Below are 21995 nucleotides of genomic sequence, written 5' to 3' on the forward strand. Positions count from 1 at the left end.
GTGTGTGTGTGTGTGTGTGTGTGTGTGTGTGCAAAGATAGAGACCCATAATGGGTTGAAAAAATTATAAATATGCTATTAAAAAATGAGCTTTGTTCATTTGTAATTCCTATTCTGCTGTTTGCAGGTGTTAAGATTCTGGCTGAATTATTGAGTTGAATTAGGAATGGCAGATATGTATATGCTTTTTTAATTAGTGACTGCCATCTACTGGAAACTTTATTTACAACCTGTGATTTTATTTTGCTGTTTTGTGCTTTTTAATTATGATTTGTTTGTTTTCAAACAATTTGTAATGTTCACGACTAAGACAGTTATCACAAATCTGTTGTATTTATTGTTATGTTGCTTTGTTCTGTGCAATTGAAAGACAGTGAGATCTACTAAGTGACGTCTTTCCTGAGAAGCCCATGTGGCACCACCTGCTCTATAAAATAGTGCTGCACATCAACTGCATCTTGCATTAACATGTCAAGTGTGTGAGACAGATAGAGTAATGGACACGTGGATCACTTTATATTTATGTTTTTATCTGTTTTTTAAATCTATCTCTGCCTCTTCAATCAGTAAATCAGGCTCTTGTCAGCTCCAAGGACACTTCAAGTTAAATGGGATGTACCAAGATGGAGACCTTATGATTGGGGGCCTGTTTGCATTTCATCTTATCACAGTTTTCCCGGAACTAAACTTTAAAAGAGAACCGGAACAGACACATTGTGAGCGGTGAGACTGTGCAAAACCGATGGGCAGAAATAAAAAGAAATAAATAATTAGATGAAAGGACATTCGAATATGCAGTCATGAAAATAGCCAGAAGTAAAAAAAAAAAAAAAGTGTTTTTGTTGACCTGTATTTTTGTCTTCTTATTCATTTAGAGCATAACTGATCCTAAAAATCCATTAAAAAATGTAATCCTATCAAGAGAATGAATACATTTTCCTGATTATTGATTTTAGGATTATTTACTGAATAATAACATTTGCACCACCTTTTCTAGGTTCTATATGGCAAGTTTTCAGCAGGCACAAACTATGGTATATGCCATAAATGAAATCAATAACAATCCTAACCTGTTGCCTAACATCACCCTCGGTTACCATCTGTATGACAATTGTGTGAAGCTTGGAGTTGCATTCAGGTCTGCAACAGCTTTGGTTAGTGGGACAGAGGAATCCTTCAATGTTTTGAACTGCACTGGTCCACCACCCATCATTGGGATTGTGGGGGATCCTGGATCTACTCATTGTATAGCAATCTCCAGTGTGCTGGGATTATTTCGAATACCTATGGTAGGATGTTTTGTATATAAAATTGTATTACCGCCTATAAAAATTGTTAATTGTGTCTGTTCATGTCAAACTGTACTGGCTGTAATGATAACACATTTGTCTTTTTAAAATATATACATTATATAGGTTAGCTACTATGCCACATGCTCCTGTTTAAGTGACCGGAGCAAATACCCCTCTTTCTTCAGAACAATTCCCAGTGATGCTTTCCAGGTGCGGGCTATGGTTCTGATCTTGAAGCACTTTGGATGGACCTGGGTTGGGCTCCTCTACAGTGATGATGATTATGGCATCAATGCTGCTCAATCTTTCCAAAAGGAAGTGCAGTTGTTTGGAGGTTGTGTTTCTTTTTCTGAAATCCTGCCACTTGATAATAACCACATGGACATCCAGCGTATTGTACAAGTGATTCAGGCCTCTACAGCAATAGTGGTGGTAGTTTTTTCCACAGAAGCCTATCTGCTTTCCTTGATGGACGAGGTGGTTTTGCAGAATGTAACAGGCAGGCAGTGGATTGCAAGTGAAGCTTGGGCCACCTCTTCAGTTTTTCACACTAAGCGTCTTTTGCCTTTCCTGGGAGGCACACTGGGTATTGCCATAAGACGTGGAGAGATCCAGGGACTTCGTGATTTTCTGCTAAGCCTCCACCCAGACAGTAATTTGAGAAATAATATGGTGAAAATCTTCTGGGAAAACATGTTTGAGTGCAGTTTTGATACTGTGGGTAGAAAGGGTGAAACGATGTGTACAGGTCAAGAAGATATCAGGACAACAAACACACCATATTCTGACGTTTCAGAACTGAGGGCTTCTTATAATGTCTATAAGGCAGTTTATGCCCTGGCACATGCTCTTCATGACCTAATACAGTGTGAGGAGGGGAAAGGACCATTCAGATGTGATGGCATAACAAACTTGAAACCCTGGCAGGTAAAACTTCCATACACAGAGCACAGCCTATCAGCTAATATATATTAAATGTCCATTAACCTGTAAATAAAATAAAAAAATAGACAAAAATGTGTACATATGAAGCATACAACTGTCCTGTCTTCAATCTGCATAGCTGGTTCACTACCTACAGAAAGTGAACTTCACCACAGGCTTTGGGGATCATGTGTCATTTGATGAGAATGGAGATGCTCTGGCCATCTATGATGTGATGAACTGGCACCCCAGCTCTGATGGGTCAATTGTTGTCCGCACAGTAGGTGTTGTAGATGAAGGGGCATCAACAGGGAAGGTGCTTACATTGGAGGAAGATGAAATATACTGGAACACAGCAAAAAATAAAGTAACTTATATCTTCTTAATTTTTTTGTTACTACTGAAACAGGAGTATAGTTCGTATATCATAACATTGAAAAAGAGTCATATCATTGAATTTTATTCAGACATATACGGCATTTAAATGTTTATTGTATGTACGTATGTGTTCACGTGTGTGTATATATATGAAGAGCTTAGATGCAAACAGTTTAAAAATAAGCAATTAGCTCAGTCTTTTATGTTATGTTCGGGTTTTTCACTTTAAAGGCAATGAAAAGCAGTTATTCATTGCCTTAAAACTTAAACACAAGAGTCTGAGGAAAAGAGCACTTAGAGGTTTTTGCATCTGAACTCTTTGTATGTTTTTCAGCCTGCACGGTCTGTGTGTAGTGAGAGCTGCCCCACAGGAACCAGACGAACAAGGAGGAAGGGGCTTCCTGTCTGCTGTTTCGACTGCCTTCCATGTGCAGACGGAGCAATTTCTACAATACCAGGTAAAGAAATTCACATCATAAAGTTATCTGCATTTTTATTCAATCATAGTTTTCATCAACAGTATACCTATATCATTTCACTCTCTCTTTTCTCATGAATATAGATTCCATTGAATGTGTGGTGTGTCCAGATGAGTTCTGGTCTAGCCCAAAAAAGAATCAGTGTGTCCCCAAAGATGTAGAGTTTCTTACTTATGGGGATCCTCTGGGCATCTCTCTGACCACCGCTTCCCTGCTTGGCTCCTGCATCTGTTCTGCTGTGGTTGTCATTTTTGCACATCATCGTCACACTCCTGTAGTACGTGCTAACAATTCAGAGCTCAGCTTCCTTCTGCTTGTGTCGCTCAAACTGTGTTTCCTGTGCGTGCTGCTGTTCATTGGCCAGCCACAGTTGTGGACATGTCGGTTAAGACATGCTGTGTTTGGCATTAGCTTTGTCCTGTGCATCTCCAGCATTCTGGTCAAGACTATGGTGGTGATAGCAGTATTCAAGTCCTCTCGACCTGAGGGTAAAAGTGCTATGAAATGGTTTGGTTCACATCAACAAAGATGCACAGTTCTGGTCCTCACTGCACTCCAGGTTGTCATATGTGCAGTCTGGCTAACAAATGCATCCCCAAAACCTTACAAAAACAACCAGTATACAAGCTCCAAAATAGTATATGAATGTACTATTGGCTCAGTGGTTGGTTTTGCAATGCTACTTGGCTATATTGGCATTTTAGCAGCAGTAAGTTTTCTCTTAGCCTTCCTGGCACGAAATTTACCAGATCATTTTAATGAGGCAAAGTTCATCACTTTTAGCATGCTCATCTTCTGTGCTGTATGGATTGCATTTGTTCCAGCATATGTGAGCTCTCCAGGAAAATATGCAGTGGCTGTGGAGATATTTGCTATTTTAGCTTCTAGTTTTGGATTGCTGGCTGCCATATTTGCACCAAAATGCTACATTATTATTTTACACCCAGAAAGAAACACTAAAAAAGCCATCATGGGAAGAGCAACCTGAAAGAACATAATTTGTATCATAGACCAGCTTGATCTCACAAGAACATGTAAAAATGTTGCATTTTGCCAGTTTAGTGGCTAATTCGTATGAATTCATACGAGTTCAGTTATTTGAGACATGGCACCTAACCCCACCCCTAAACCCAACCGTCATTGATAGATGAACAAATCATACTAAATTGTACTAATTAGATCGTACGAATTCATATGAATTAGCCACTAAATCAAAAATTTACAAATTGCCTTGAGATTGTGTTGCATAGACGCTCTCCAGTGTTTTTAGACTATATCTAAATTTGCTATTTGATGAAACTTAAAAACAGCTTTGACGCATATAAAAATAGTAAACAGGTTTGCACTCAAGTAATTGTGGTTTCCAGATAAATGTCTAGCAAGGTAATTATTATTTTTAAATAAAGAGTTTATGCTAAATGTACATGTTGTTAATAGCATGTGGCCATACTATGGAATATGTAGCAAGTGTTTTAACATTTCCATATTACATTGTTTAAATGTTTTATCATTAATGTTTCTGAACTCTAGTCCTGGGGACTCCACCACTGTGCACATTTTGTTATTTTCTTATAATACATCTTATTTAGCTCTCAATAACAGACAGCTCCATGAAACCCTGTTTGAGACAAACGAAACTTGCAAGTGGTAGGGTGGTACCTTCCTTTTAAAGTTTTGTACTAATAGTCCATAATGGAATCCTAAAGGTCAAGTGTACAGACATTAAGTGTACAGACTAACAACTTTTAAAAATGTTCTGCCCCAGTAGCTGTTTCTGCCTCAGTTCGCAAAACTGGATAATTGCATAAAAAACTTGTGAATAAAACAGCGTTTCCATCCAATGAGTCAAATCGAACAAAATGGTCACTTCCTGACTAATTGGCGCCAAATTATTAAGAAATTAAAAATTAAATTTGCTGTGGTATGAGAAGCTGCCTTAATCTTTTCTTTATTTAATTAATGACTTGTGCCTCAGAAGGCAATCCTGAATACAGACGCTCAGGGCCGCTGCAACCCAAAAGGGTTCCCTATGGAAAATTTTACTGTGGTGCCCCCACAGAGGAACAAAAACACACAAACATATGTATTTAAACATGTTTTTATTTATTTATTTACATACATAAATATGCATGCATAATTATACTTAAACATTCAAATATTAACATTAAAAAATAATAATTTACATCAAAATAAACACTGACATGTCTTCTGCAGAAGCATTCCCAATCTTAAAAATTTACAAAAGGCAAGAAATAAAGCCCTCTCTGTACCTGTAGAGATAGACGGTCCTCAGTGCTGCTGTGTCTTTACCTGTGCAGCTGCTGGTGCCTCTGGAGCAGTGCTGGTCATTCCACCTCCTCTACTTTTGTAACAAATTTCTGCTTTAAACCTCCATGTACAATACAGATGAAATTAGTCATTTAAAGAAAAAACTCATGACACATCATTAAAATAATAGTCTAGTCAAGCCATCTTCATGTGTCTAAACTACAACCAAAATGTGGATTTAACTTGCACTATAATCGATAGTGACAAAAACTGACACTTGCTTTCAATATAAATCAAAGACATTTGTGTTTTTTAAATACGAATGAGTGTATTTTGAAACAAAAAACTTTGTTAACATTCAAAAAAAAAAAAAAAATCATTAATGAATTTATGCAATAAAATGGTTTCTTGTGTTTCTGGTTTCTATTAATAATAATTGAGTTTGTGTAATTATTAGCAACATGGGGAAGAGGGACAAACATGTCAAACAAGTCATAAAACATGTCCTGTCAGTTTAAAGCACAATGCATAGCCACAAAGTAAGAAACTGAACGTGAACTACAACAATAGATAAAGTAAAGTTTGACGGCTAGCCTCAATATTACAAATTTTAAATTAAAATTTTTGTTTTTTAGTTTTCCAGATTTATGAAAACAAGATAACTGAAAGTTATTCACACTATTCATCCTGTACTTTTTTCCTCTTCTTGGTTCCAGACTGCTGTTGTCTTTTCCTGGGAATAGAGCTGCAACTTGCATCAATTATAATTATATGCAGCTAGCAGCCTCAAAGATACGTGGACCAGGCCAAGCCGCATGTACGCAGCTTTGCACGTACAAGTAAAAAAAAAAAAAAAGTCACATGTTTGTTTTTGCGTCTGTCATAAAATGATTTTTTAAAATGTATTTAACAACATAAATATATTTTTCATTTGCACTCAGTTTATGGTACTATTAGTAAATAAATATTAATATATTTTTTAAGCAGCTGAGATGCTGCCCCCCTCCGGAGTTAAGGCCCTACGCATCCTGCATACTCTGAGTATAGGGAGAGGCGGTACTGCAGACGCTGTTGATTCTGGAAGTCATTAATAATATAATACCACTAATACTGAAACAGTTAAGGCAGGGGTGTCAAACTCAATTCCTGGAGGGCCGAAGCCCTGCACAGTTTAGTTCCAACCCTGCTCCAACACACTTACCTGTAGGTTTCAAACAAGCCTGAAGGACTCAATTAGCAATTGTGCTCAGCCTGCTGGTTTATTCATTTGCACACATTTTTATCATTACATGATCTCTTATCACAAAATCGCATGACCTTTTTTAATGCGCATACTGGAATTTGTGTGATAAAAGTGTTTCTATCTAAGTGTTTCTAATAAAATGTTTATCCTACTCAGTTATGCGCATATGTTTTTTTATGCGCATTTTCAAAATGTATGAGCATCTTGGCGTTTCCATCAACCGGTTTTTACGAGCATATGCAAAAACATGTGCAGTGAAATGAAATCCATCATTCAGTCTGATGTGTATTGACTAATACCCGATTTTTCTTCTCTGAGTGCAAATCAATATTTAAATTCTATCTTCATGTATCGCAATCACCGCACTTCACTTCACATGCAATGTCTCACCAAACCTCACTACATTTGCCTTAACAAAAATTAAATAAAAATGATTATTATATTTATTATTTCTTTGAATCCTCTATGACTTATACAAGTTATAGTTATAATAAACAATTTGCTTGTAACAAACTAATAAAGCTTGTTTGCTTGCCTTGGTTTTTTTCCCTCCAAACCTAAATGAAACAAGAACTTTTATTTATTTATTTATAATTAATTTTGAGAATATTGTTTCTTTTCTACTATGGTAAACAAAGCCTAAAACAACTAAATAAATTTTTTTTGAGTGCACTAAGAATGAAGCACAATTGTCTGTGAATATTGTTAATGTTGTAACAGAGTGCATTGATTCGGTATGTTAAATTATTTTCTGATTTCTACATAGGTATGTGGCTTTTTCAAGTTTTTCATTTATATATGCTCATTTATAAGCACAAGAAATACACCTAGAATAAAAAGCTTTGTCTTAACCTTAAATATTTTGAACAGTCAGGGATATTATTGAGCCCACACATAATTGAGAACACACACAAGCACACAGAAAAGAAAAAAAAAAGAAAGAAAACTAATATGAGAATTAAAAAGATAATGAGTGAGAACCAAATAACAAAATAAAATACAAAATACAATACATAACTGTATATTTGTTCAGATGGTTTGTGATAGTGTCTCTTACTAGTTTTGTCTACTGGCTGACAAATACATACTTTGTTGCTATTGGTATCAGGGTTCTTTTTTAAAATATACCTTTTCTGTATTTGTAAAAGATAAAAAAAAATGTGTGATTATGTTTAAATTGGAAAAATATGTGGATCTTATGATGCTGTTTGAACAGGAATAGCTTCTCAGTTTCCATGTTTCCACAGATTTCAGAGAGTGCACAGTTTTTTCTCTTTCTCTCTCCCCGAATCACAGCTGTTTGTCTTCCTCTCTGCTCTGTTCACATGTTTGTTTCTTGATTTGTTCTTGTTAAATTTACTAATGTCTGCTGTGTTGTGTCAGTTTGTCGTCATTCCTCCTGATAATTCAGTCTTGTCTTGTCTTGTCCTGTCTAGCCCTCTTCTTCCCTGCCAGCCCAGTCAAGTTTGTTTATGTTAATGTTTTCCCCCTTAAGTGTAGTTTTTGTTGCTCTGGGTAGTTTTGACCCTCGGGGTACCTTTCTTGCTTATAATGTGTATGTCCGTCTCTACCTGATTGAGAAAGTTTCTCAATATCAAGTACACAAAGTTGGGACTTCAAATTTGATAGAGAAAATGAACTCAATACCAAGGATGCGGTAAATCTTCAAATAGAACAGTGTACTTTATAGCGTCATTCAAATCGCCCTGGCTACATTGTTTCACTCTTTTAACAAAATAAATGACCTTATCCAAAGGAAAAACATGATGTATAACTGTAGCACAGCACAGACTCTTTTAACTTTGATATTAACACCTAAAACATTACACATACCAAAATGTTAAGGCATTGTGTATTTATAAAAGCGTCATCTTCACAGCAAGCATATTTTTGACAAAACAGAGCCTAAACATAACTGCTTCTTTACATTTTCATTGAAAATATGAAACTACTTTGTGGTTTTGGCAATATGTGCTTAATGAGGCTATAAGCACACAATAAAGATTATCAGACTAAATGCATGGTTAAATATGAAATTCCCAGTCTCTTTTGCTGAATATTAGTTTTAGTAATCAATAATGGCCATTATAAAAAATATAACGTACAAAAAGTTTGTTCAGTATACAAAATAAAGTTGTTAAATTCAAATGTTAAATTATAACCTATATTTGTGCTCAGTCAAAATACCTTTCCTGAGAACAAGTAGTCTAATATATTCAAATGACTAAAGAGTCATTAGATATACACAAGATGATATCAATATCACATTTATCCAACCTAGGTTGACGAGGCTGCTGTGTTTGCTTTTTGAGATCTCAAATTTCTCTCACGAGTGCCATTAATTTCTGCTCCTCTCGCATATATCCACCAGAGGCTGTTGTTGACTGACTGACTGACTGATCAATTGACTGATTTCTCCACCCACCCCCTTCCTTACACCCAACCAATAGTGTTTTAAAAAGCACTGATTGACCACTGCCCACCTACTGTTAGGGTTCTGCCACTCTGGTCTTGTAAATTCTTGTTTTGGTGGCAGAGTCTGGACACTAGCTCAGTTTTGTCCTGTCCTTTTGTGCTCTGCTTGAGTTTTCTTGGGTCGAGCACTTGTTTTGCTATTGTATGTGTAACTCTGGGTTTGTGCGTGCTCCCGCTTGATGTGGGCACGCAGGGTTTGTGCGTGCTTGGGACGCACGCTCTTGTACTCGTGTTTGTGTTTTGTTTTGTCAGCATCAAGCTATTTCAAGTTGGTTTCGGTTTTAGTTGGTGCTGAGATGAAACATGCGTGTTGCATATGTGTGAGCGCACAGTAAGTCATGTGCTCTCCCTTCTATTGTCTAGTCCCACACTCCTTGTTAGCCCATTATTAAGTAATTATGTTCACCTGTTTTTGTTAATTTAATTCTGCTTATATTCTCCTCATGTCTGCTGTCCTGTGTCAGATCGTCATTCTTTGTAGTTCTTTCCAGTCTGTCTAGCCCTGTTCCCTACAAGCCTGACCAGTGAAGTTTGTTGGTGTGTTTTGTTAATGTTTTCCCCTCAGGGTAGTTTATTTTGCTTTATTTTGATTTTTTACTATTAATAAATACCTATTTTCTTTGCATTTGAGTCCTCGCTCTTTTTCCCCAACCACAAACCGTGACAGTACGAACTGGCCAACAGAGGTTCAGCAGAAATATGGGTATCTTCCTATTCCCATGTCCCAGTTCACGTCCCTCTGCATGCCACCAGAAGGAGCGTTTGGGCAAACTCCTTGGTTTTCGTTGAGGGGAATTTTCAGACCAGGGGTTTGCCTACCGATTTGTTTATGCTGCAGAGGGGCTTGAGTTTACCACGACAGCACTGAAGGAGGCTTTCGATGCTGGACTCAACAGCCCCCTTCAGACCTGGGAGATGGGGATGCTGGGTATTCTGTCATTCTAACTATTTGTACCACAGCCAGGGGAACAGTGGCCTGCCTCCTCTTGGTCCACCGCCCCTCCCGCTCACAGACTGCCAAATCCCCAGTACTCCGATGACCACCAGTGAAGACAGAGGAGGAAGAACGCTTGTCACCCATCTAGAGGTGACTGAACCCGCTGCAACCCATCCAGCTACCACCCTGGCTGCAGCATCTTCCCCTGAGGTGCCCATAAATGACACTGCAGCACTTCAAGATGTAGTGGAGGGTCCAACAGTGCCTGAAGAGGTGGTTAGCTTCCTGCCACCTAAACCAAGGAAGCTCAGAAAGAGAAAGGGCTCCTCCACCACAACGGCTCCATCCCCAGAGTCTTCTCTCCTTTTCCCCAACCACAAACCGTGACACCAACATAGCTAAACCCAACCGACAGTGTGTTGAAAAACAATCCAGATAAAGAAAAGCCCCATGATTTGTATGACGTTATTATATTTTACCACATTTTCACCCAGTTATTTACTTGTTTATTTATTTTTGGCTTTTGTTTTTGTCCTACCTGCTTTCTGGAATCATTCTTCTCCAGACTCGAACCCCGTCGTCTTGGTAAACTCCTCTTTGTGCATCAAGTCTGCTGACGTATGCTGTAAGCCACTGGACAAACTATGTATGAAAGCCGTCCATACAAAGATAAACGGTCAGCGCGAAAAAAAACATCATCATACCACCCTGTAGTGTTTGTTTCAAAGATAAAATGCAGCCATATCTACTTCTAGCTACATAATTTACGACCTCCAGAAATTTATATAGGGCCACGTTGTCAAAATTAGCCTATGTTATGTTTATGAACTATAAAGAGATATGAGATATATTGGCAGATCGACGATGGACTGGCCAGTGTGTGCTGCTCTTTGACAGGCAGGTGTGCGTAGGGCTGACTGCCTGAAGCTCAGATGTTCGAACACACTGAAGCAACTTTCAGCGCATCCCAGAGTGTTTGAGTGGTGACATGATGTATGTTTTGACATTGTGCATGGAGACCTTTTCAGAAATGCTTTATGTTTTTGCTCTAAAATGCCTTTTTTTATATATAAAATGCATCAGTGTAAACAGAGCCTAATTTGAGTTTAAAGTGAGGATCCCTTTTTGAAAGGATGTCAGGAACAGCATATGTCTATTGTTTGGCTTGCGTTGGGGGACGAGTTAGGTAAAGAGGGTCTGGCCATTTCATTAGTTTTGCTTTTGTGCACAGAGAGTACACTCACAAATAAATAAATAAAAAAATAAAAAAAAGAAAAAGATAAATAGCCACTGCTCAGTTGACTATACAGTTGCATAAACACCTTTACGGGTCATGTTTGCTGAAAATCACCCTTATTTTTCTCTCTAATTTTAGAGTGTTGCCTCTAGGTTATTGGACAATGCAAGATTGCTTCTCAAACAGTCCCAGTTCATTGCTGACATGTGCTGCAATTGAGTATCAGACTTCATTATGTTTGAGGACAGGCCACCAGGCAATCCTGTTCCCTCTCACTACTACCAACTTTGTTTAATTTTTGCACACTATCTTAACCTAATTAAGGTAAAATGTCAAATAAAAAACATTTAAATATTTTGGAAAACAACTGTTAAGGATCACCAGCAATCTAGCCTCTGCAGATCACTGAAGAACTACACATCTGCCACTCAACAGAACTACAATCCCATCACTCACACACCAGTTCTAAATCAACCCTTGATTTCATGCACACAGCTGCAGATCATTCTTATTCAGCACCACAGGCACACTCATTCTTAACTCAGTATTGTTCAGTGTTCCAGGTTTTCTGGTCTGGCTTTTGATTCTTGGACTGTTTTGGGGTTTTGATAGATCTGCTTGCCCCAACCTTTTCCTGTCTCTTGGATTACTCTTTTTTTCACACTGGCTCTACAGCAAGTGGCACTCACTGTCAGGTTCTGTTTTTTAAAAAATAAAAAATGTTTTGGTGAATGCAAACATTACTCATGACTTCATGCCATTTTGTCTTTATTATAATAATTCAACATATTTTGTTTAACCTCACAAATAAACACAAAATGATGAAAAGAGCAGCAAAAGAATATCCACTTTTGGGGGGGAAAGTACCACCTCTTTCAACAGGCTGTCTATGAGGGGACAGAAATAAATGAAAACACATAAACATGTTGTTTGCAAGGAATTCTAATATAAATATATTTCATTCATTCATTTTTCTTCGGCTTATTTCCACAGCACAATGAACTGCTGATGCTCTTCTAGCCCCAACAAAGTACTGTAAATCACGTATACACTCTCTTATTCACACATACACAAACAGACATTCACCTATACCGCATGTCTTTGGACTGTGGGCGAAACCGAAGTACCCACGCGAACACCAGGAGAACATGCTAACTTCACAAAGAAATGCCAACTGACCCAGCTGGGACTTGAACCAACGACCTTCTTGTTCCTTCAATCTAAATTTACAGGAATATTTGATTTACTTTAAAATATTCTGTATGACAAAAATTGAAGGAATTTGCTTCAGCATTATAATAAAAATCTTGTATTCATATCATCTGATTGACTGTTTTATTATTTTTTTCAATAGGATTTTAAATACAAAGGATTTACATGAAACAAAGAAACAGTATTTGAGGCTCCCAGGATGTCATTACAGTTATGGTATGCCTAGGTATATCCATATTTCCATTCCAATTTAGGACTGAAGTGTATTTTAAAATGTCATCTTAATAGAACAGAGTCAGGAATTATTCTTTTAATAACCATTCTAGAGATATAGCTCTGCAAATGTTTGTTGGAACAATAGAATCAGGAAAGACCACTGAACTGTTTGTAAGCCCAAAATTGTAATAATAATTAATAATTAACATTTTAGAGATTCGGCAAGGGGTATGCAAACTTTTTAGCATACTTGTGACACAATAAAAATTACCATTTAGGGTTGTCCTTATTTTTCCATTGACACCTCCTTCTCTAAAAAAAAGAATAACACACTGCTGAGCTATACAATAGGTGTACTTTTTAAAAGTTGGATGGTAAAGAATTGGGAATGCTGTGTGAGATGTGGATAACTTTAAACATCTGTCTTTATATGTATTTTAATCATATCTCTGGTGTTTTTACCTCTGAGTCTTGTCAGCTCCAGGGATGCTTCAAGTTGAATGGGATGTACCAGGATGGTGAATTTATTATTGGAGGCCTCTTTGAGGTCCAGAACCTCAAAGTTTTCCCAGAGCTTAGCTTCACAAATGAGCCTGAACTGCCCCAGTGTGAGGAGTAAGTGTTGTTTGGATGGGATTGTGAACTGCTATTCTAAACAAAGTTTGAAAAGTAAAATGTAAAAATAAATCAATAAAAATAAATGAGAACTAGTGAGTTTGCTAATGTAACAATTTTGTTGTATATATTGCTCTTGGTGACCTTAATTTTTAAAGCTGTAATTTAATGTTATATACATTTTGCAACAATTTCAAATATACAGTAAACTCATTTCAAATGTAAAGTAGGTTGCCTAGATTTCTATTTAGTCATGAGATCTGTTTTGCCTTTTCCAGATTCTATATGGCAAGTTTTCAGCAAGCACTGACTATGGTTTTTGCTATAAATGAGATTAATAGTAATAGCAAATTGTTGCCTAACATCACACTTGGTTACCAGATTTATGACAACTGTTTAAGGCTTGGAGTGGCATTCCGGGCTGCTATGTCCCTGGTTAGTGGGACAGAGGAATCCTCAAACCTCAGCTGCACTGGCCCTCCGCCGGTGATTGGCATTGTAGGGGATCCTGGTTCAACTCAATCTATAACAATTTCTAGTGTCCTGGGGCTATATCGAGTTCCTATGGTAAGAAATTTTGTTCTAAAATTTGATATTTTAATTTTCAAAAAAGCATTTTAAATACTAATTTTTTTAAACAAGAAATAACATTTTTCTTTAATCCTTGCTTATTACTACTTTCAAACATCATTATTATCATAATGTAAAACTTACCTGAGAAGCCTCTTTTTTACTAATTTTATTAGGTTAGCTACTATGCGACCTGCTCATGTTTGAGTGACAGGAAAAAGTACCCCTCTTTCTTCAGAACAATCCCCAGTGATGCCTTCCAGGTGCGGGCTATGGTTCAGATCTTAAGACATTTTGGATGGACCTGGGTTGGTCTCCTCTACAGTAATGATGACTATGGCATCTACGCTGCTCAGTCCTTCCAGCAAGAAATGCAGATTTTGGGAGGTTGTGTGGCTTTTTCTGAAATGTTGCCTTATGATAACAACGGTAGAGACATTCAACGAATAGCAGGAGTTATTCAAAAGTCTACAGCCAAAGTAGTTGTAGCATTCTCAACTGATCTGGCATCCTTGATGGATGAGTTGTTACTGCAAAATGTGACAGGCAAGCAGTGGATTGCAAGTGAGGCTTGGACTACAACACCTGTCCTGCAAACTCCACAATATTTACCGCTACTGGGGGGCACACTGGGAATTGCCATCCGGCGTGGACAGATTCAGGGACTTTATGAATTTCTAAAAAATCTTCGACCTGACAAAAATCCAAAAAACAGCACCATTAGAATCTTTTGGGAGACCATGTTTGGGTGCAAGTTTGAGGTTGGAGGTAAAAAAGTAGATGAACAGCAAGAAAGGGGGAGAAACAAATGTTCAGGCCAAGAGGATCTTAACAACTCAGAAACAGCATACACGGATGTGTCAGAGCTGAGAGCCTCTTATAATGTTTATAAAGCTGTTTATGCCTTGGCACATGCACTTCATGACCTAGTAAAGTGTGAGGAAGGAAAAGGGCCATTCACTGGGAACAGCTGTGCTGACATATCCAATCTAAAACCATGGCAGGTAAGTCTTCTAAATAGCACATATTGTATGTACAATTTCTAATACTGTGCCACAGATTTTATATAACGTGTGTTCTATATACAAACTGAACAGCTGGTTCACTACATACAGAATGTAAAATTCACCACAGGCTTTGGGGATCATGTGTCATTTGATGAGAATGGAGATGCTCTGGCCATCTATGATGTAATGAATTGGCATCCAAGGTCTGATGGGTCGATCATTGTCCATGTGGTCGGTGTTTATGAAGAGGCAATATTAGGGAAAGTCTTAACACTGGATGAGGATGCATTATTCTGGAACTTTGAAACAAAAAAGGCAATTAGCATATAATATTCAAAATAAAATGAATAATGCTGTGCAAAAATAAATTGTGTAAAAATAAACGTTTGTTTTGACATACTGTATAGTATATATGAATATATTAATACACATATGCATGCTATATTTGAGAAAATGTAAATTATACAAATTATTTAGAAATTTAAATAACTATTTATAGTTATTTAGTAAAACTAGTATTTAGTTTTTTTTTATAGTTTTGTGTGTGTGTGTGTGTGTGTGTATACACATATATTGTTAAAACAAGCTTTTATTTTGATGTGATTAATCATGATAAATCTTTCCCCAGCACTAAAAGTTATAGACTAATAATATTAATATTACTAATAATAATAATATATGAAAATATAACAAGACATTTAAATATTGATTATATTCAGCCCCCAGACTCTGTGTGTAGTGAGAGCTGCCCCCCAGGAACCAGGCGAGCCAGGAAGAAGGGTCTCCCTGTCTGCTGTTTTGACTGCCTGCCATGTGGGGATGGCGAGATTTCTAATACTACAGGTAAGATAATTGAGAATATTTCAATGAGTATTTTACCTTTTGGATCATTTATATGTGTATTATTGGTTAATAACAGTACAGTTGTATTTTTTTTCTTTCAGATTCTCCTGAATGTTTCATATGCCCAGAAGATTTTTGGTCAAGTCCAGAAAATGACCGTTGTGTTCCCAAAGAAATGGAATTTCTTTCCTATGATGATCCGCTTGGAATATCGCTGACCACTGCCTCTCTTTTAGGAACCTGCTTCTGTGTTCTTGTGTTGGTTATCTTTGCTTATCACCATAACACTCCAGTAGTACGAGCCAACAACTCAGAGCTCAGCTTCCTTCTACTGGTGTCACTCAAATTTTGCTTTCTGTGTGTGCTGCTGTTCATTGGCCGGCCACGGTTGTGGACGTGCCAGTTAAGACATGCTGTGTTTGGCATAAGCTTTGTCCTGTGCATCTCAAGCATTCTAGTTAAGACTATGGTAGTAATAGCTGTATTCAAGACCTCGCGGCCAGAGGGAAAAACTTCCATAAAGTGGTTTGGTTCAGCACAGCAAAGAGGGACAGTTATAGCCCTAACTTCTGCACAGGTAGCAATATGTACTGTCTGGTTGTCCTCTGCATCTCCAACACCTCATAAAAACAACCAGTACATTCATTCTAAAATAGTATATGAATGTGCCATTGGCTCAGTTGCTGGTTTTTCTTTGCTCCTTGGATACATTGGACTGTTGGCAGCAGTAAGCTTCTTGTTAGCCTTCATGGCAAGGAAACTTCCAGATAATTTCAATGAAGCAAAGTTTATCACATTTAGCATGCTGATCTTCTGTGCTGTATGGATTGCATTTGTTCCAGCATATGCGAGTTCACCAGGAAAATATGCAGTGGCTGTGGAGATATTTGCTATTTTAGCTTCCAGTTTTGGATTACTGGCTGCCATATTTGCCCCAAAGTGCTACATCATTATATTACACCCAGAAAGAAACACTAAAAAAGCCATCATGGGACGATCGACTCAAAATAAATAATTTTACATGCTGACCTTCTTAAATAAATTGCTGCTCTAAGATCCTGTACTAAGTCTCACTCTCTTAATTTATTTATTATTTAAGTAAAACTTGTATAATAAAAATCAAATTAAACAATTAACCCTCTTCAATTTATCTGTACACATCCTATATACAGGTGACATCAATTTTTGCCTTCCTATGACATTTTTATTCTTTTTCAAATATTTACAGCATTATGTTTAACAGACGAAAGAAATTCTCACAGTATTTTATATAATAATTTTCTTCTGCTGACAGTCTTATTTCTTTAAGTTTGGCTGGAATAAAAGCAGTGTTTACATTGTTAATGGTCAAAAATATTAGTCCTTTTTTCTCTCTCTATATATTCTACAAAAAAAAAAAAAACACTTCTACACAACTTGCCTAATTAACCTAACTTGCCTAATTAAAGTAATAACATAGTTATGTTTTTAAGCGTACATATATATAGTTATGTTGCACTTTAAGCTATATAAGTTAGAACTATGTATTTACAGTTGAATTCAGAATTATTAGCCTTCTTGACTTATTACCCCCCTGTATATTTTCCCTCCAATTTCTGTTTACTGCAAAGAAGATTTTTTTCAACACATTTCTAAGCACACTAGTTTTAATAACTAATTTCTAAAAACTGATGTTTTGTGCCTTTGCCATAACAGTACATAATGTTTTACTAGGTATTTTCCAAGATATTAGTATCCAGCTTAAAGTGCAATTTATAGGCTTAACTAAACGAATTAGGGTAATAAGGGAAACTATTGTATAATGATGGTTTGTTCTGTAGACAATAGCAAAATAATGCTTAAGGGGCTAACAATTTAACCTTGAGATGTTTCTTTAAAAAATTAAAACTGCTGTTTTTCTAGAAGAAATAAAACAATATAACTTTTTGCTGAAAATATAGAAAATGATGTAAAAAAATTTCTTGCTCTGTTAAACATAATTTCGATGTTTCATGGAGAAGAGGATTCATGTGCAGTTTAGTACAAATAATAGTCAAGCAGGCAACAGTCAAACAGGTACGAATTGGAGCATGAGACAATCCAAAGAGTGAAGTCAAAAACAGGTGAATGGTCAGGACAGGAAACAAGACAACATAAATGTAAAAAACAAGAGGATCAAAAACACAGCATGACAAACAGGGAAAAAAACTTTTTTTTTTTTTTGTGGGAAAAACAACACTCAGCAAAGTGTGTGTGTAGGAGAGATGAACATATAGTCCAGGTAATTGATGAGGAGTTTCAGCTGTGTGTGTGTGTGTGTGTGTGTGTGTGTGTGTGTGTGTGTGTGTGTCCAGATGATTGTCAGCTGTGGCAGGAGTGATGAGTGCAATGACTTTTGGGAGTTTTAGTTTAGTCTGGAAGTACAAGGAAGTGATCTCCAGCAGAGGCAACACTGGTGACAATCAAAACAGAAACATTTGAAAAATAAAAAAAACAAATCACAGGAGAAAAAATATTATTGACATATATATATATATATATATTTAGGGATGTAACGGTATCGTAAATACTGTCATACCGCAATAGCAATTTTTTTAAATATTACCGAAAATTTGCTCAGGTGAATGAAGCGAACGGGAGGTAGCGGAAACTACAATTCCCATCAGCCCAGGCGTGGCCATCATCCTTTGCGGTCTGTTGACGCTACAGATCCAGTAATGCGGAAATGGAGTGTGCTGCTAGTAGCGGGGATGAAAAAGAGCTGAAAATGATGAAACTAAAGCGGGTTTTAAATCGGATGTGTGGAAGCATTTCGGTTTCTCTCTAAAAAGATACAAGAAAGGAGAAAAAGTGACAAAGAAATACTGGTATGCAGGCACTGCCAGACTGTGGTGAAATACAAGTCGGGGAATACGACTAATAACAGTCATGGGGACTGCAGAATACAGCACACTGTTCAGATTGATGCAGACATTGACTTGTACCGCAAAGAGACTTCTATCTCACTCATGGCTTGTCCTCTCAAGTGGGGGAAAGACAATGCACAACGTTACCCACTGCTGTCAACCTGGGCCATGTCATATCTCTGTCCCAGAAACCTCAGTCCCAAATGAGAGGTTTTTTTTTTTTCTGTTGCAGGGGACATTGTAAATGCCTAGAGATACCAGCTTTTACCAGATTATAGTTATATGATAATTTTCCTTAAAACCCATCTCTATCTAAGTGAGTGAGTGATTAAATGTTGAATGTGATGGGTTTTCAACAATACTAAATTTAAACTTTAATTTTTACATGGTTTAATAATTTTTGTTATTAAAATTGAACAATTTAAGTTCCTATTTTAAAACTTACAGATAGATGGCTATTTTGTATGTCATTGACACGTTTGGCACTTTTTTGGAGTATTTTCATTACTTTTGTTTTTCCTGTAAATGATTCAATAAATACCGTACGGTGCCATTCATACAGAGGTATTACCATACTGTGAAATTCTGATACCGTTACATCCCTAATATATATACACACATTTACACACACACAATTGAGTAATGGACTTTTATTTTGAATTGTTTATTTTGAAGTGATGAGGTGAGGTGATTGTGTCTATTCTATTTTCTGTTCTGTTGACGTTTTTCTATATATACACATTTACATATCATACACACCACAAGGGGGAGATAGAGGGCACATGGACACTGCTCAGTGGTACTTCTGAAGAAGCCAGAAAAGCACATGCCAAATCTACAGCTGCGTCCCAAATCGCATACTTATGCACTATTTTACGCCATTTTGTAGTATAAATAGTGTAAGTAGTGTGTTCACATTGAAAACTCTCAAAATAATAAGTGCACTTTAATTACCCGGATGATGCACTCATTCAGCCGCTAAAATGAAGTGTGAAAGGATGGACACTTCACGCACTCAACGACCGCAGGTTTGCTTACGTAGCGGAAGGGGCGGAGCGATCGGACGCACATGTTGAATAACTTTATTTATGTTGGATGGTGAAAGCAAAATTCTCCTACGAGAGTAATTATAGCGCCTCCCGATGGTGAATGCGGCAATACTCACGGCAGGTATTACTTGATAATTCAGTCGTTTATTTCACTGATTTGGCAACAGTCAAACGTCATCAGGGAAACGGTCTGAATTTCCGCTTACTAAAAAAAAACATTAGTGTGCCATTTGGGACGCCACTACATACATATACTATCCTGTTGAGTGTGTAAGTGCATAAGTACATAGTGCATGAGTGCATAGTGTATAGTGTGCCATTTGGGACGCAGCTTACCTTTTTTCGTGTGCCAAGGACCATAGTTTGTGTGGATTTTTTCTCTTTTTAAAAACATTAGTCTTGCAGAATTGCAGTAAAGACTATACATGGTGGACATTTGATGTACAGCAACTATACATGTTGAGAGCGATCCTTTTTGCAAGTACACTAATCCATCTTTTGGACCCGTTGATTTAAAGACGATCGTTAACAAGTTAAACTTTGCGTGCCCGGTACCGGGAACAAAATGACGTCATCGGGAGAATAACTATAGATTTAAGAGGTCTGTCTGCATCAATAACACCATATCACCTACTGAGTGAAAGCTTAGAATGTCTATTTTCATCTGATACACAACACTTTGATATTTGTTATACTGTAACAAAGTTATTTAAACTTAATTTACACTCGATGTATAATATCTCAACCCCACCGATTATGTACATTGTTCAGTATTCATATTTTTCACATCGCTAATATTAGACACACAATGGCAAGTAATACATCAAATTAAAGTTTAATTAAAATTACTATTTGGGCCGGGCTGATCATCGTCTTATGATCTGATCGGCCCATAAAAGGCTTAGCAGCCTATCGTTTTTTTCTGCCTTAATAATTGACGCTGCTGTGATCTGTGACTCTCTGAAAGTAGATGCTTTTTTTCCCGGACATACAGACCGGGCCGGCCCATGTGACACTCTGCAGCCCATTGGCTCTTTTCGGTATTGACATTGTGCTGGCCCAATCACAAACTCCTATTTTGGACTCCGTCTGAGCGTGCGTCGTCTGTGTATATTTGTCAAAATAGTCGAGAGTCAGAGAGAAGAAACGCAAGGGAGGCGCAGAGAAATCGCGGGAAATACACCGGCGTTTCATTTTGAGGTTCTGAGAAGTTCGCAGTTCTTTCTAGTACACGGCTAAAAGCTCAAATCACGTGACCACACACATGCACACTTTCTGGTAGTTCAGCAGGTGAGCATAAACCCCAGGTGAGAGAATAGTGCATGTCAGACAGTTCATCTGCTGGATGATCTCATCTCACTATAGTTGTTAAACGTGATATTGAATTCATCTTGTTGTCTCTATCTAACAATTCTTATGTCTTTTGAATCACTTGTTCTCAGTTAACTGTTTTGGCTGAGTGCAAAGATAAGCTATATTAATTTATGTAACCACATACACTGATTCTGCACATTGACTGATTGCTTACCTTTATTGTTTAAATTTAATGTACGTTATAATGTTATAATGGCCATTATTGGTTATTAAAACTGATATTCTGCAAAAGAGACAGGGTAAAGTTAATTCTTTTCAATGGAAATGAAAGGAGACAGTTATATTTAAGCCCTGTTTTGTTATAAATATGCAGAGTGAAGATGATGCTCATAGAAATATGCAGCTACACGAGGCTGTTTGGTGTCTGTTAATCATAATATCAAAATGAAACAAATTTGACTTATATTATGTTTTCATTGTTTAGATAGTGAAACAGCAAGCAGGATGAGGTAAAAGAGGTTAAAATGTAACACTGTTGCCTTTGAAGATTTACCCATGCATTAGCAGGCAGTTTTTGTTATGTTTATTATTGAATATAGGCTAAGTGAATAGTGTATTGAATAAGCTAAATTGGCTGTAGTGTATGAGTGTGTGTGAATGCGTGTGTATGGGTGATTTCCAATATTGGGTTGTGGCTGGAAAGGCATCTGCTGCATAAAACATGCTGGAATAGTTGGCAGTTCATTCCACTGCGACAACCCCTGATAAGGAAAGGAACTTATGTGAAGAAAAATAAATGAATGAATAGTGTATTTTTTAGAACTCAACAAATATCTTTTTGGACAGTATACAGAAATTAAATTGAGATTAAAGTTTGTATTTATTTATTTATTTCATATATATGGCTTTTATGTTTTTAGAATATGAGTTGATAAAAATATTGGACGTGCATAGATATAGCATTTTGATTGAATTTAGTGGGCCGCTCTGGCCCAAAATGCCAGGGCCGATTTTTTACCCCAGTCCAGCCCTGGCTTCAACCTATCCAGATG

The 21995-nt window shown here is 37.1% G+C and overlaps 2 protein-coding genes across 3 annotated transcripts; both read left to right on the forward strand.

Annotated features, from left to right (window-relative positions):
* Window positions 1–465: 465 nt before the first annotated feature.
* On the forward strand, window positions 466–6735 carry olfcq1 (olfactory receptor C family, q1). Of its 2 annotated transcripts, XM_073928765.1 has the most exons (7): window positions 466–722; window positions 997–1288; window positions 1415–2218; window positions 2355–2582; window positions 2928–3051; window positions 3156–3349; window positions 6057–6735. In XM_073928765.1, exons 1-7 carry the CDS (start codon window positions 496–498, stop codon window positions 6081–6083), a joined length of 1896 nt encoding a protein of 631 aa, XP_073784866.1. In that variant the 5' UTR covers window positions 466–495; the 3' UTR covers window positions 6084–6735. The 2 variants fall into 2 exon arrangements, with proteins under 2 accessions (XP_073784866.1, NP_001076568.1); NM_001083099.1 differs by lacking the exon at window positions 6057–6735 and having other exon boundaries at window positions 613–722; window positions 3156–4060.
* Window positions 6736–13002: 6267 nt separating this feature from the next.
* Window positions 13003–18148, forward strand: olfcq2 (olfactory receptor C family, q2). Its single transcript, XM_021473306.3, has 6 exons — window positions 13003–13275; window positions 13554–13842; window positions 14022–14849; window positions 14943–15167; window positions 15572–15695; window positions 15797–18148. Exons 1-6 carry the CDS (start codon window positions 13049–13051, stop codon window positions 16708–16710), a joined length of 2607 nt encoding a protein of 868 aa, XP_021328981.3. The 5' UTR covers window positions 13003–13048; the 3' UTR covers window positions 16711–18148.
* Window positions 18149–21995: the final 3847 nt, after the last annotated feature.

This window comes from Danio rerio, chromosome 18 (assembly GCF_049306965.1).
Source record: "Danio rerio strain Tuebingen ecotype United States chromosome 18, GRCz12tu, whole genome shotgun sequence".
Lineage (NCBI taxonomy): Eukaryota > Metazoa > Chordata > Actinopteri > Cypriniformes > Danionidae > Danio > Danio rerio.